This window comes from Hemiscyllium ocellatum, chromosome 16 (assembly GCF_020745735.1).
Source record: "Hemiscyllium ocellatum isolate sHemOce1 chromosome 16, sHemOce1.pat.X.cur, whole genome shotgun sequence".
Classification (NCBI taxonomy): domain Eukaryota; kingdom Metazoa; phylum Chordata; class Chondrichthyes; order Orectolobiformes; family Hemiscylliidae; genus Hemiscyllium; species Hemiscyllium ocellatum.
In genome coordinates this window covers 78,797,022-78,812,028 of record NC_083416.1, presented here as the reverse complement: position 1 = coordinate 78,812,028, position 15,007 = coordinate 78,797,022, and the positions used below count along the sequence as shown (strand labels likewise).

General features: G+C 41.5%; 1 protein-coding gene across 1 annotated transcript; it reads left to right on the top strand.

The window, feature by feature from the left end:
- The first annotated feature begins 375 nt into the window (after positions 1–375).
- LOC132823097 (uncharacterized) lies at positions 376–14,860 on the top strand. Its single transcript, XM_060836635.1, has 6 exons — positions 376–426; positions 3,885–3,908; positions 4,678–4,874; positions 7,512–7,596; positions 12,323–12,534; positions 14,758–14,860. Exons 1-6 carry the CDS (start codon positions 376–378, stop codon positions 14,858–14,860), a joined length of 672 nt encoding a protein of 223 aa, XP_060692618.1.
- Positions 14,861–15,007: the final 147 nt, after the last annotated feature.

Sequence of the window (15,007 nt, the reverse complement as noted above, 5' to 3'; positions counted from 1 at the left end):
TAACAGCAATCCAGGTTTGTTCAATACATCACATCAACTGCATGACACTTTGAACTTGTCCTATAAATTCTATGTCTAATGATCCTGCCCCACTAACTAGCTGTCGAAGGAGCAGTGCTCTGAAAGCTAGTGCTTCCGAATAAACCTGTTGGACTATAACCTCCCACAGTCCAAAAATGTGCAGGTCAGGTGAATTGGCCATGCTAAATTGCCCGCAGTGTTAGGTGAAGGGGTAAATGTAGGGGGGTGGGTTGCTCTTTGGAGGGTCAGTGTAAGCATTCTAAAAAAAACCTGGGGTGGTGTGATTTTTAATTTTGCCCGCCCATATCTCTTGGCCCCGCCTACATATCTTGGCCACGCCCTCGTCACGCCCGCATGGCAGACACTCGCCGCTCGCAGGGAGCCAGTCCCGCCTCTTTATCTCACGTGATCCATCCCAGCCATGGCATTGGTTAGGAATCCCGCGTGTGGGCAACATTTATCGTCATATGGGATGTTGCAAAGTGCAACTCAATGTGGAAGTGGATCAGGAAGAATATGTGTTTATACAATGTTTAACACTTCCCATGTTAATTTATCTTGCATGTCATGGTCTTTTTTTGCCTTTAAATTGAGTTTATAAAAATGAATTAAAAATTAGTGATGTTTTATTGCATCCAATTGCAATATTGTAACACAGTCCCTGTTAACTCTCTGGGACATGGGTCCCAGATTCAGTTGAAGCTGTAATCTCCCTCTTCGACACACACACACACACACATACAATACATCTTGTTGCATTCACAGGAATGTTGCCGGTGCTTTGTTCTATTGTGAGCATTCAGGAGTGAGTGACGGCATAATGCGAATGATTCGCTCTGAGTTTGTGCTCTGAGTCCAGCTTTACCACCAGGCGAATAGTGGGCGACAGAAATGACTTCAAGAAACCATCGGAGTCAGAATGGAATGGCATCTTCGGCAAGGTAGCCGATAAGGGTATTGTATACAGACGCACCATAAATTGGGGGAAACCGGCTCTCATCCCATAAATCCCAGAATGTCACAACATTGCTGTAACTGTAATGGGGGCATATCTATCAGTATTTAAAAGGTTACTGCATATATAATTTCTTCAATCGAAATTACCAAGAGCTAAAGTTACACCCATTTTGCAGTGTCCTGTTCTTAAATCATAACCTTGCATGGCTATCACTTACTAATTAATATTGGATTATAACATGTCAAAATGAATTTTGCTGTGTATTCATTTATTTAGACTGACATTTATCCCTCAATCAACATAATGAAAATACATCATATCATTTCATATGGCTGCTCATAAGAGTTCACTAAACTCAAATTAGCTGCTGCATATCCTACATTACATGTCAAACATGTTAGTAGCTGTGCAAGTACTCTGGATAATCCTAAAGTTGTGGAATATGAGGTTTACATATAAGATTAATCATTTGACACTGTAAGGATCACTGCACCTATTACCATCTCTCAAATACTCTTGTCTCTCTAACTTTTACGAACTTCTTTATTCCTGGTATCCCATGATTTGTAACAAAGCTATCAGCCACTTGATTCACTTTCCAATACCGCTCCCTAAATATTCTCTCTATCTCTAAAAATCTTCTTTTATCCCACTGTTCAACCAAGCTTTTCATCAGTTTTATTGATTTCAGTATTGGATTCATTGGTAACTTTGCCTGCAACTTTTTGAAGAACTTTCTTTATATTAATATTTTAAAATTCTCATCTTTGTGTTCATAGTCCATCACAGTACTGGACCTCCCAACTGCTTTAACCTTATTCAGTGCTTTGTAAAGTCTGCAATCCCTCCAATGCTGGCCTCATGCCTCACACGGAGCTCCCTTGGCTTCACTGCTGGTAGTCTTGCCTGCAGCTGTGTAGGCCTTAGGTTCTGCATTTTTTTAAAAAATCAACCTGTTCAGAAATGTTATAGCTCACGTCTGGAGCAGGCAAAACTTGATCTTGGGCCTCCTTGCTCAGAGGTAATTCCATCTGTAATATTCTTATTGATTTTGAATAGGATGATGATGAAAGTGTAAATTATCTCTGAATAGTAGGAGATGACATGTAAATGGCTCTGAATGGCAAGGAAATGAGCCATGTTAATGGCTCTCAATAATAGGAGATGATAATGTAACTTCTTACAATCTATCAGTAAGTCAGAGGCACCCCACCCTAGCCTCGGGACATCCAATTTCCTGCAGGTCAGCAGAGCAAGTTAACTCTTTAATATCACCCTCCTTCGACTGACTGAACTGGTCCTCACCCTGAACAACTTCTCTTTCCAAGCCTCCCACTTCCTCCAAACCAAAGGTGTAGCCATGGGCACCCGCATGGGCCCCAGCCAAGCCTGCCTCTTCCGCAGCTACACTGTCCATCTTCCGCAGTCCATCTTTCCGCACCCCCCACCAACCCAACCTCCACTCCCGGCACCTTCCCCTGCAACCGCAAGAAATGCAAAACTTGCGCCCACACCTCCCCCCTTACTTCTCTCCAAGGCCCCAAGGGATCCTTCCATATCCACCACAAATTCACCTGCACCTCCACACACATCATTTACTGCACCCGATGTGGCCTCCTCTATATTGGGGAGACAGGCCACCAACTTGTGGAACGTTTCAGAGAACACCTCTGGGACACCCGGACCAACCAACCCAACCACCCCATGGCTCAACACTTCAACTCCCCCTCCCACTCCTTGGACTCCTCCATCGCCAGACCATAGCAACACGACGGCTGGAGGAAGAGCGCCTCATCTTCCGCCTAGGAACCCTCTAACCACAAGGGATGAACTCAGATTTCTCCAGTTTCCTCATTTCCTCTCCCCCCCCCCCCCACCTTGTCTCAGTCAAATCCCTCGAACTCAGCACTACCTTCCTAACCTGCAATCTTCTTCCTGACCTCTCCGCCCCTATCCCCACTCCGGCCTATCACCCTCACCTTGACCTCCTTCCATCTATCGCATTTCCAACGCCCCTCCCCCAAGTCCCTCCTCCCTACCTTTTACCTTAGCCTGCTGGACACACTTTCCTCATTCCTGAAGAAGGGCACATGCCCGAAATGTCGATTCTCCTGTTCCTTGGATGCTGCCTGACCTGCTGCACCTTTTCAGCAACACATTTTCAGCTCTGATCTCCAGCATCTGCAGTCATCACTTTCTCTTTAATATCACAAAACTACATTTGAATTGGACATTTCTTTCATGCAAAGAGCAATTCCTGATACCCTGTCAAAGGGAGCTGGATTAAATTGCCCATAAGGAATTGAATTCTGGTTTGAATGAATGCAAAACCTATGAAATAAGTTGTTTCATATTTTGCATCCACAATTAAATTAAAAGGCTAAAGTTGGTTCACCTTATCGAATTATTGCTTTATTGTAATTACTTTATTTATAAAATGGCACATAGTATTTCCACAATATTAGGATACATATTCATTCCCCAATCCACCAAGAATTCTTTATACATCAGTAAAATAGCAGCAAAATCCATTAGCATTGTTCTGGATGAAATGGAAGAAATAACCTCAAGTTGTTATATTCTAATCTTTTAAAGCTCTTCAGTGATTCCACCTCTTCCTACAATACATGGAGTCAGGTGTTTAATTCAGGAAGTTATCAGCTGTATAGATTTATGGCAAAGATATGTCAAACATTTGTGTCATATATCTTTGCAATTTTTAAATGTTTTACTATTAGGGAAAATGAAAGCCTTGCCTCTGAAGAGGGATCTTGTCCGACTGTATCAGACTCAGAGGAGAATAAAGTCTTGCTAGAACAGAAGGCAAAGGTATGATTGTTTTACATCTCTGAGTCACAGCACTAATTAACAAAAATCATCTAAATTTTGTTATTTTCTTTTTCAGGATATAAGCAACACGTTTCCAAAGGTAGGAATAGGTTTATGAATTGTACTATTGAATTATCTAATGAAAATATTTTGTGTGAAGTTTAAGTTCTGGATAATCTCGTGTAAATATTAATTGTGAATGGAGTTTGTGCACTGGGAAATATTTTGCGTATCAAGTCCAATGAAAGAAAGATCCTCTCATTTATAAGATGTCTTTCATTATTTCAGGATATCTCAAAGTGCTTTAGAGTCAGAGAAGTCATTAGGAAGTGTAATCTCTCTTGGAGCAAATGTGGCAGCCGCGTGTACAATTTTGGGCCAGCTTCCCTAAACAGAAATGAAATAAATGTGCTGATCATCACTTTTAGATATTGGTGGAGGAGAACTGCTACTCCTACCAGAAGAACATGCATAAGGGAAGGCAGACAAACAGGGTTTTGGCTGAACATCTCTACTGCAAGAGTGCATTGTCGACAGTGCAGCACTTCCTCAGTACTGGAGCAGAATGCTAGCCTAGATAATATGCACATGAGTCTACAATGGCATAGTAACCCATACTTTCTCACTAATAAATTAGAGCGCAATCAAGGCTGACTGAAACATGTTTGTAAGACCAAACTATGGACTATGTCCAAACTTGGATTATTGGAAGGCTGTCTATGACCTTTCGGAGTATCAGAAACTCCACTGGCGCACACACTCTGCCTGACCATGGGGAGGTGCCAATGTGGATTAGTCACTATTAAAGCATTGAGGGAGGAAAGAAAATGGCCTCAGTGAGTGCCTGAGAATTGAGTGATGTTTTGCAGGATTTGAATGACAAGGCTTTTGCAAGGTTCCTGCGGGCTTTCCGATCTGTGGATCAGGCCTTCAATGCGATCCTCCGTTACTTGAAATGGAGGAAGGAGTTTGGCGTTGACTCAATTACTGTTGAGGACTCAGACATCAAGACTGAACTGAGAAGCGGGAAAGCAGTGTTGCTGGAGGAGAAAGACAATGCTGGCAGGCAGGTATCCTCACACTTTATTAACTGGATTCTTTCATTAATAGAAAACAGGGGAGAAAAATAACTCTGAAACAAAGAGCCAGAATCTAAAGAGTTAAACATAGAAAATAGGAGCAGTCGGCCATTGGCCCTTTGAGCTTGCTCCACCATTCAATATGACCATGACTGATCATCCAATTCAGTCCCCTATTCCTGATTTCTCCTCATCCCTTTAGCCCGAGGAGTTACTCAATGTTTGGGCCTCAACCCCTTTCTGTGGCAGAGAATTCCACAGGCTGCCCGTTGTCTGGGTGAGGAAAATCATCCTCATCTTAATCCTAAGTGGCCTACCCCACATTCTTAGACAGTGATCCTTGGTTCTGGACTTCCTAGACATTGGGAACATCCTTCCTGTCTGGTCCCATTTGAATTTTACAGGTTGATACAAGTTTTATAGGTTTCTATGAATCAGATGAGTAAATTTTGCTGTCTTCTCCACTCTTAAGTCATATTTTATATTGAAGTTTTAAAATATATAAATTTAGAGGAAGCAATAAATTGAAAGAAAACAACACTAATAAAGCAAAACCACTGAATGATCACGGTCTTTATAATCAATGAGATGTAAAATGTCAGAAGTCACATGATGCCAGGTTATAGAACATAGAACAATACAGCGCAGAACAGGCCCTTCGGCCCTTGATGTTGCGCCGACCTGTGAACTATTCTCAGCTCGTGCCCCTACTATCCCATCATCATCCATGTGCTTATCCAAGGATTGTTTAAATCTCCCTAATGTGGCTGAGTTGACTACATTAGCAGGTAGGGCATTCCACGCCCTTACCACTTTCTGAGTAAAGAACCTGCCTCTGATATCTGTCTTAAATTTATCACCCCTCAATTTGTAGTTATGTCCCCTTGTACAAGCTGACGTCATCATCCTAGGAAAGAGACTTTCACTATCCATCCTATCTGTATTGAGAAAGGATGTACTGGCACCAGAGGGAGTACAGAGGAGGTTCACCAGGTTGATTCCAGTGTTGAGGGTGTTAGCTTATGAGGAGGGACTGAGAAAACTGGGATTATATTCATTGGAATTTAGAAGAATGAGGGTGGATCTTATAGAAACATGTAAAATTATGAAGGGAGTAGACAGGATAGACATAGATTGGATATTTCTAGCCTCAAAATTAGGGTATAGCAGATTTAGGACTGAATTGAGAAGGAACTTCTTCACCAAGAGGGCTGTGAATCTACAGAATTTCCAGCCCAGTAAAGTCATTGGGGCTTCCTCAGTAAATGCTTTTAAAGCTAAGATAGATAACTTTTTGAACAGTAAAGCAATTAAGGGTTACGGTGAGGGGGGCGGGTAAGTGGAGCTGAGGCCATGAAAAGATCAGCCATGATCTTATTGAATGTCGGAGCAGGCTCGATGGGCCAGATGGCCTACTCCTGCTCCTAGTTCTCATGTTCTTATAGTCCCACAGGTTTACTTGACTATAACTTGGTGTCATATGACTTCTGACTTTGCCCACACCAGTCCAACATTGGCACCTCCACATAATGAGTTATAAAACAATTAAATAATAACCAGATAATAAGTTGTCTGTAAGTTTTTTGTTACTCCACAACATTAGTATACTGAAAAAAAGACACATTTTGTTGAAGCCTTTGCATCTTGTACTGTGAGGAAATGTGTAAGAACATAAAAGTAAAGGACAGACAACATGTATAGCATATGAGAGGAGAATGCTGATTGGTTGGTCAGTGGACCCTAATTAGTATTTTCTCTATGGCAACACCTCCGCGCATTTACAAAAGTTTTGACAAAACGGGTCTTTTTCCAGCAATACTGTTACTTTTTTGCAGTAAAAACCGAAAGTACTGCGAATGCTGTCGTTCAGAAATGAAAACTGTTTTGAGGAATGGTCACTTGACCTGAAATGTTAACTCTGATTTCTCTCCACCCATGCTGTTAGACTTGCTGAGCTTTTCCATCAATTTCAGTTTTAATGTTTTTTAACAATGCTGGTTGAGAGATAAATGTTGGCCCAGGACACTGTGGAGGACTTTATTGCTCTTCCTCCAGGAGTGACCAGGGATTCTTTCACATCAGTTTAAAAATGTGATTAGGATCTCAATGTGGAAAAGGGCAGCTCTGAACTCCAACACTCTGCGTTCTGGGAGAATCACACTAGATTGTGGGCTCAAGTCTCTGCAATGATGCTTTGAACCTATGGTTTTCTGACCCAGAGATGAAAGGCTCCCTGTTGACCCTAGACTAATGCCACAATTCCTAACTACGTACTGGCTCTGTAACAGCAGAAATGAATGTTAAAGTGGGTACCACAGTTGTCTGATTTTACTTATGAAGAATAGAGCCGAATCTTTAAAGTACTAGTTGCAGAGATACACCATCTACACACAAGGATGTAATATCCTCATGGCAGGAAACTGTGCAGGGTGTCTTTTAACAAGGGGGGACTTGAACTCAGAACTTCTGGCCAGGAGGTATGGACATTACCTGCTGCACCACAAGGTCCCCAAGAGTGGCAAGTGGATTCCTAGTGTATGTCAATCAACTGAATACGGTTAACCACCCAGTTATCACAGTTAAATTGAGGCAAGTAAAGTCATTGTGTAATTTTATTCCCTCAGGCCCATTTTATTGGTAACAGCCAAACTTCATCATGCGAAGGATCGGAACCTGCAAAGTCTTATGAAGTTCATTGTATATCTTTTGGTAAGTTTAGACTTCATGTCCAAAGAGAATTTTTGGAACATTTTAAATACTCCAGTTTAATAAGAATCCATTATTTTACCCCTCATAATAAGTGTTTATTGCCATCCAGCCTAATTCTTCCTTCCAGCTTTTAGACTGTAGCCCTATAGATTAAGAGCATGTCCGAATGTTATTTTGTTAATGTTAATATTTTAATGTTGCTTCTGTCCCAGTCTTTCACACAGTGAGATTTGGGTGAAACAATTTCTCCTGAATCCCCTTTAATCTTCATACCAATCGCTTTGAATCTATGCATCCCTGGTTATAGATCCTTCCTAGCCACACTATCTAGGTCCTTCATAATCTTAGACACATCAATTAAAACTCCCCTCAGCCTCCTCTGTTCCAAGGAAAACCAATCCAAGCCTATCCAATTTTTCTTGATCACTCAAATTCTAAGCCCAGCCACATTCTCAGAAATCTCAACTGTACCCTATCTAGTGTCACCATATCTTTTCAGTAATGTGATGACCAATAATCTACAGTAATTTATCCTCAGTTTAAGTAGAGTTTTATATAGTTCTGGGATAATTTCCTGCTCTTATACTCTAGGACTCGGCTAGTACAGACTTGTTTTGGCTGAAGGGTCTATGATTCTATGAAGACAGGAAGTACTCCCTTAACCATCTCATTTTCTGTCCTTTGGCCTTTGGAGATCTGTAGAAATGCATTTCAATGATATTCTACACTTTTGTTCTTCTTAGATCCCTACTTCAATGATATTCTACACTTTTGTTCTTCTTAGATCCCTACTATTTACAGTTGATTCCTTGCTTCCTTAGTTACATTTGCTCAAACTCACTGGACTGAAGCCCATTTGCCATTTTCTTGTAGTCTACTGCTGTCTTTTTCAATATCAATATCCCAGCCTATATCATCTGCAAAATACTTTGTCATGCTCCCTACAATTAAGTTAAAATCATTGATTCACACCAGGAACAGTAAGGAATCCAGTACTGACCACTGTGAAACACTCATTAACCATAACCATCTGATTCCTGCCACTGAGCCTATTTTGAATCCAGCTTGCTCTTGGTTTTCATGAGCTTTGTAATTATTGGCCACTCTGCCATGTGAAACCTTGTCAAAAGCCTTGCTAAAATTCATATTGACTGTATTAGATGTGCTGCCCTTAATGACCTTCCACGTCTCTTCCTCAATCAGCTTAATCAAGCAAAACCTTCCCTTAACAAAGCCATGTTGACTGCCCCGATTAATCTTCTGATAGAATTTTTTCCAATGACTTGCCCACCACTGAAGAAGTTTTGACTGGCTTGTCATTTCTCATTTTATTGCTTCCTCCTTTTTCAGACAACTGTGACCATTAGCTATCATCCAGCAGGAGGACTGTAGTAAGAGAGAAGTGGGAAATGACCGTCAGAGTCTCTTTCCTTAAGCAGCCCAGAATTCCATTTCATTTGGACCTGGAGGCGCTGAAGCTGTTAGTATTACTCCCTCACTATGTATATTCCATCCAATATCTTACAGGCGTCCTCCTTAGCTACAATGTCTGATTCATGCTTCCCTTATTGTGAAAACAGCTGCGTCTTCATTCAGAACCATGCTCACATCTCGTACCTCCACACACACATTATGTTTTTGGTTTGTAATAGACCCTACTCTTTCCTTAGTAAACCGCTTGCTCTTCATTATTTATAGCATATTTTGCTTTACCTTGATCTTAGAACATAGAACATTACACCCCAAGTACAGACCCTTCGGCCCTTGATGTTGCACTGACCTGTGAAACCAATCTAAAGTCCATCTAACCTACATTATTCTATTTTCATCTATATGTTTATCCAATGACCATACTTGCCAATATTCCTTGAACTTACTTGCCAATATTTTTTCATGCCCTCTCTTTTCTGTCCTAATTTCCTTCTTGATTTCATCCCTGCACTTTCTTAACTCCTCAAGGTGTCTTGTGATATTGTGCTCAAGTCATTTGATATGAATTTTCTCTAAAGTGCCTACTCCACTCTTGCTTATTCCCTGAAATCTGGCAAAGGAAGGGAAGAAGGGTCATTGGACTTAAAATATTATGTCTGTTTTCTCTCCATGGAAATTGCTGGATCTACTGAGTTTCTCTGGCAATGTCTCTATTTGATCTATCTCCTCTCGTATGCCTTGAACTGGTCTGACGCTGATTTACCTTCAAGTGACCAAATTGTTGCTGTTTCGCATTATAACATTGGTCTTTTATTCTTGGTCTTATCCTTTTCGGTAATGATTCTAAAACTAACTCAATTATGATCTCTGCCATAAAAATGCTCTCCCATCGATATTCTATCTATTTGCTTCAATTCATTCCATAAAACAAAGTACAGAACTGCCACATCTATAATTGAATTTGTTATTTACTGCTTAAAAAGTCTCTCAAATACAATGTAAGATTGTGTCCCCTATACCCTTTACAAAGAGATTATCTGAATTAATAGTAGGGTGTTGATATCCTCTAGTATTATTTTAGATCCTGAAATATTTGTTTTTCTATCTCTTTCTGACTGTTTGAGGGAGTTTGACCATACTGTATATTGTATGAATTTGTGTTCTTCCATTCAACCCATGTGACTTCATTCAATAAAAAAAACTGCAGATGCTGGAAATCTGAAACAAAAATAGAAATTGTGGGAGAAACTCAGGTCTAGCAGTATCTGTGGAGAGAAAAACTGGGTTAACATTTCAACTCCAGTGACCCTCTGATTGTACTGGATAGCTGAGAACAGGTAGTATTTATACTGATGATGGGGTGAGGTGGGAAATTGATACAGCACATGGAAATGGTGAGCAGAGAGAGGGAAATAAAGGATCAGCAAACAAAGAGATAGCTGATGATGAGCAGAGACCGAGAGAGAGAAGTGCTGGGTAAAGTACCTGTGAGAAGTGTAAGTGGTTGAAATGGGTTGGCTGTACTGAGTGCAATCCAGATAAAAATTGGGCCTAGGAATATGGGGCAAAGTAACAAATATGGAGGAGGGTGTTCACGTACTGGAATTGTGAAATTCAATGTTGAGCCCTGAAAGCTGGAAGGTGTCTAGGTGGAAGATGAGATGCTGATCCTGCGCTTGTGTTGAGCTTCGCTGGAACACTGCACCAGGCCTGAGACAATTGTCAGTATGGGAAGATGGTGATTTGTTGGAGTGGTGGGCAACTGGATACTCATGGTCATTTTTACAAATAGAACATAGGTGTCCAGCAAAGTGGTCACCTAGTTTGCCTTCTCTCCCCACTGTAGAGGAGACCACATTGTGAGCTGTGAATACAGAAGACTAGATTGAATGAAGTGTAGGTAAATTCCTGCTTCACCTGAAAGATGCCTCTGAGGTCTTAGGTAAACGGGCAGGTATGGTACATTCTGTGACTTTATGGGAAAGTGCCGTGGGAATGTGGAGAGGTGTTGGGAGGGGAGGAAGTTGGAGTGGGTGAATGGTCCCTAAGTTGTTGTTAAACAAACACAGAGAATGCTGGAGAACCTCAGCAAGTCTGCTGGCATCTGTGGAGAGAGAAACTGCTAATGTTTTCACATTAAGGCTCTCTTCAGAGCCCATCAGTCATTAATCATTCACTTTAGGGCATGAGTTGGGGCAATGGAGGCCAAGCCAACTCTTAGGCCTCACCCTCCCCGAGGTTAAAACAGTAATACTTAGAAATGTATAGGCTGGTCATACTGAAGTTGCATGTATTGGTTCTACTGTAGAACTGTTGTGAGGTACAGAAGATAAGTTGGACTAATATATGTCAGTCACAAGGTTTCCTGGTTTTCCATGTGGCCATCCCACAGTAAGATTGTGGAAAAGCTGAGCAGAGGAGGAGGAAGAGGACAGTGTGAAGGTTATCTGGGGAATTTTATGAACCCACCCACCTACAAATGTAAATTTCAGCGCAGAGATAAGATATGGTTGCCCATTGCCCAACACAATGATTACGACCTATCCTGTTCCTGCAATCTACTTATTTGTCTCTCAGTCCATTGAACATTGCAGTATAAATTGGATCAAGTTGCAAGACAAAGTTGTCTCAGACTCACTGAGATTTCGCTATTACCCACACTGGGGAAGGAGAGCTGGCCAGACCTCAGTCACTCAGCTGGGTCTGCCCTCCTTCTCTGAACTCCAAGTTCAGGGTCCGGCTTTTGCGATGATTGTCCCCAGGTTACACTGCTAATGTCTTCAAAACACTTCCTCTTATATGTTTTCTCTAGCAAGTTTGCCTCCCATCCAGGACACTTGTGACTTTAGGATCATCTAACCAAGGATGGTGTAGACAAGAAGGACCTGTTGTCCTCCCTTCTGACTCTAATTTAGCAGCCTTGATAACTATGAAGGTCAAGTAGCCTTTTCGCAACCCTTATCACCAGATTCCTGTTTAACTAGCAGAGCCTGGTTCTGCCAGTGACTACAGCTCTTGTGAAGTTGTCCACATTCTTCCATCATTCTCATAAATACATAGCTGTTCACCAATCTGCTACAGTGTAGGATGAAGATGCAGCCGTTCAGCTCCATCATACATACACAGATTGGTTTCTTGGATAAATTATTGGAGAACAGGCAGATGGAATTAGTATCTGGGCATTCAAGAAAGGAGTGATATGACTGACTATTAATGCAGAGAGTGATATGGTTGATTATTCATGCAGAGAGTTAATAAAATGGCTGTGTCTTTTAATATGTTCTGTACTCCACAGGAAACAGCAGGCAAACAGTGTGACGATGATATCTGTGATAACTTCTGCATTGTATTTGACATGAAAGACTTTTCAATGAACAGCATGGATTACCAATTTGTTAAGAACTTAATCTGGTTGCTCTCCAATTATTACCCAGAGCGACTAGGCATTTGGCTCATCGTTAACCCACCGGTGCTTTTCAGCGGCTGCTGGGTAATTATACGCAGTTGGTATGTTCAATTCTTCCAAATGAAACCATCTTTGGGCAGCTATTGTGTGGCTGGGAGGGATCGGAGATAAGAAGGTGATGATGGTGGCGGGGAGGGAGGCGGCGGTTGTATCTCACACCTGTGGAAACTAACCTAGCGGGAAATTAATACCCTTTACTAAAATGCCTGTGTTTCCAAAAATATAAGGAGGGTTTGGCCATTCAGTCCCTCATGTCTGCTGCATTGTATGACCATGGCTGCTTTCATCATGGCTTCAATTCCACTTTCCGTGTCTAACCCCTTTAATATATTCAGCAGCCTAGTCTCCACTGGAGACAGACCCAAACACTCTATTTTGCTTTTATTATGATGAAGTTAATATCCCCTTTGTTTCTATGTGTACATAGAACATGCTACAGCATTTCTATTGCACCCTTCACAATGTCAGAATGTTCCCAATCATTTTCCAGGCAATTAACTCCTTTTAAATTGTAGCCACTGCTGACTGACATATGAGGAAAGACTGGGTCGACTGGGCTTGTATTCATAAAATAGAGTCCCTACAGTATGGAAACAGGCCCTTCTGCCCAACAAGTTCACACTAACCCTCCGAAGAGTAACCCACCCAGACCCATTCCCCTATCCTATCACTCTACATTTACTAATGCACCTCACCAACACATCCCTATGGGCAATTTAGCATGGCCAATCCACCTAATCTGCACATTTCACGATTGTGGGAGGAAATCGAAACACCCGGAGGAAATCCATGAAGACACAGTGCGAATGTGCAAACTCCACACAGACAGTCGCCTGAGGCTGGAATCAAATGTGGGTCCCTGGCGCTGTGAGGCAGCAGTGCTAACCACTGAACCACCATGGAATTTAGAAGAATGAGGTTGGGGGGTGGGAAATGGTGATCTCATAGAAACATATAAAATCCTGATGGGACTGGACAGGCTGGATGCGGGAAGAATGTTCCTAATGTTGGGGAAGTCCAGGATTAGGGATTACAGTCTGAGAATAAGGGGTAAGGACTGAGATGAGGAAGAATTTCTTCACCCAGAGAGTTGTGAACCTGTGGAATTCTCTCCCACGGGAAGCTGTTGGGGCCTCTTCGTTAGATATATTCAAGACAGAATCAGTCTTTCTGGACAATGGCGCAATTTGTAGAAGAGCAGTTGAGTTCTCCTACATCAACATACAACTTTTCGAAAGACTGGTGTTTTGTTTCATTTTCTCTCTGTGGGATTGCACTATGCACAGTTGGTTGCTGCAATTACCTGCACAATAACTCTGTCAGCACTGTCACAGAGCTATCTCTTTGACTGTGATGCACCACTCTGGGGATCAGGCGTGATCCATGACTACATTCTTGGATCCTTTATAATGGAGTTACACGTCCGTCATTTGCAAGTATTTTTCTACTATCTATGACTGAGCTCTGGTTGGGCTTGCCCATGGGAATAGCAATTCGGTATGAAGGAAGAAAAACCACTAAAAGTAATGAGCTTGTCATGATCTCTGTACTATAGTTGAAAGAGTTAATGCTTAATCTATCTACACCATTGATGATGTAAGTGACCATATGACATCAAACTCCAGAGAGTGATGATAGAAGAATTGCAGACACAATTTTAAATTACAGAATTCTCCCCAGTGCCCTACCTGGCATTTAGACCTCAGTATTTTCTAATCACCCTGTTCAGAGATGTTATCATATACCTTTGGAGCAGGTGGGACTTGAACCTGGGTTTCCCTGCTCAGGGGTAGGGATACTACCACTGTGCTTCAAGATCCTTCCAAAATTTCTCCTTCAATATCAGTAATAATAATTCAGTCTATCTGATCAACATCACCAAGTAGTGGGTGCTTTCAGTGTACACATTGTCTGTTATGTATCCTATTGTGACCACATTTCAAAGGTGTTCATTTGTCTGGAAGGTGCTTTGGGACATGAAATTTTGATAAAAATGCAACTCTTTCTCAGAAGTGATTTAGTCCATCAGTTGGTAACTCTGTTATCCCTTAACTCAATCATAACTGGCACTCCCAGTATAGTATGAAGGGAGTGCTGCACTATCAGAGGAGTCATCTTTTGGATGTGATCAAGTTTCTTGGAATGGGGATTTCAAGTTAAAACATAGTGACTCTGGAGATGAAAGTGGTCCCCACTGAATCACTGCTGAAGTTTAGTCTTAAGCTGAATTGCAATGTGAGCATTTCTCAACTCCAATCTTCCAGGTTGGACGAAAACACTGCCAAGAAAGTAATCTTCATCACTAAACCAGAACAACTGGCTGAGTACATCCGCCTGGAGGTTTTACCCAGGAATCTGTTTCTGTGATCATGTAAAGACAGAGATTCTATTGTGTATAGGTTAGCAACGCTCAAAATAATGGTGTCAGAGAGTTGCAACCTCACTTACAAAACAAGTTTTTAAAAATTACTGTACATTTTAAAAATAAATTTTTTTTGCCTTTATTCACAGAAT

Bases quoted from the DNA above. Each gene is read 5' to 3' on its own strand.
- LOC132823097 (XM_060836635.1), top strand. From the start codon at position 376: ATGGCAGACACTCGCCGCTCGCAGGGAGCCAGTCCCGCCTCTTTATCT. The intron at 427-3,884 runs GTGATCCATCCC...TTTCTTTTTCAG, and splicing joins GTCCCGCCTCTTTATCTCAC to GATATAAGCAACACGTTTCC. The intron at 12,535-14,757 runs GTATGTTCAATT...CCAATCTTCCAG, and splicing joins TGGGTAATTATACGCAGTTG to GTTGGACGAAAACACTGCCA.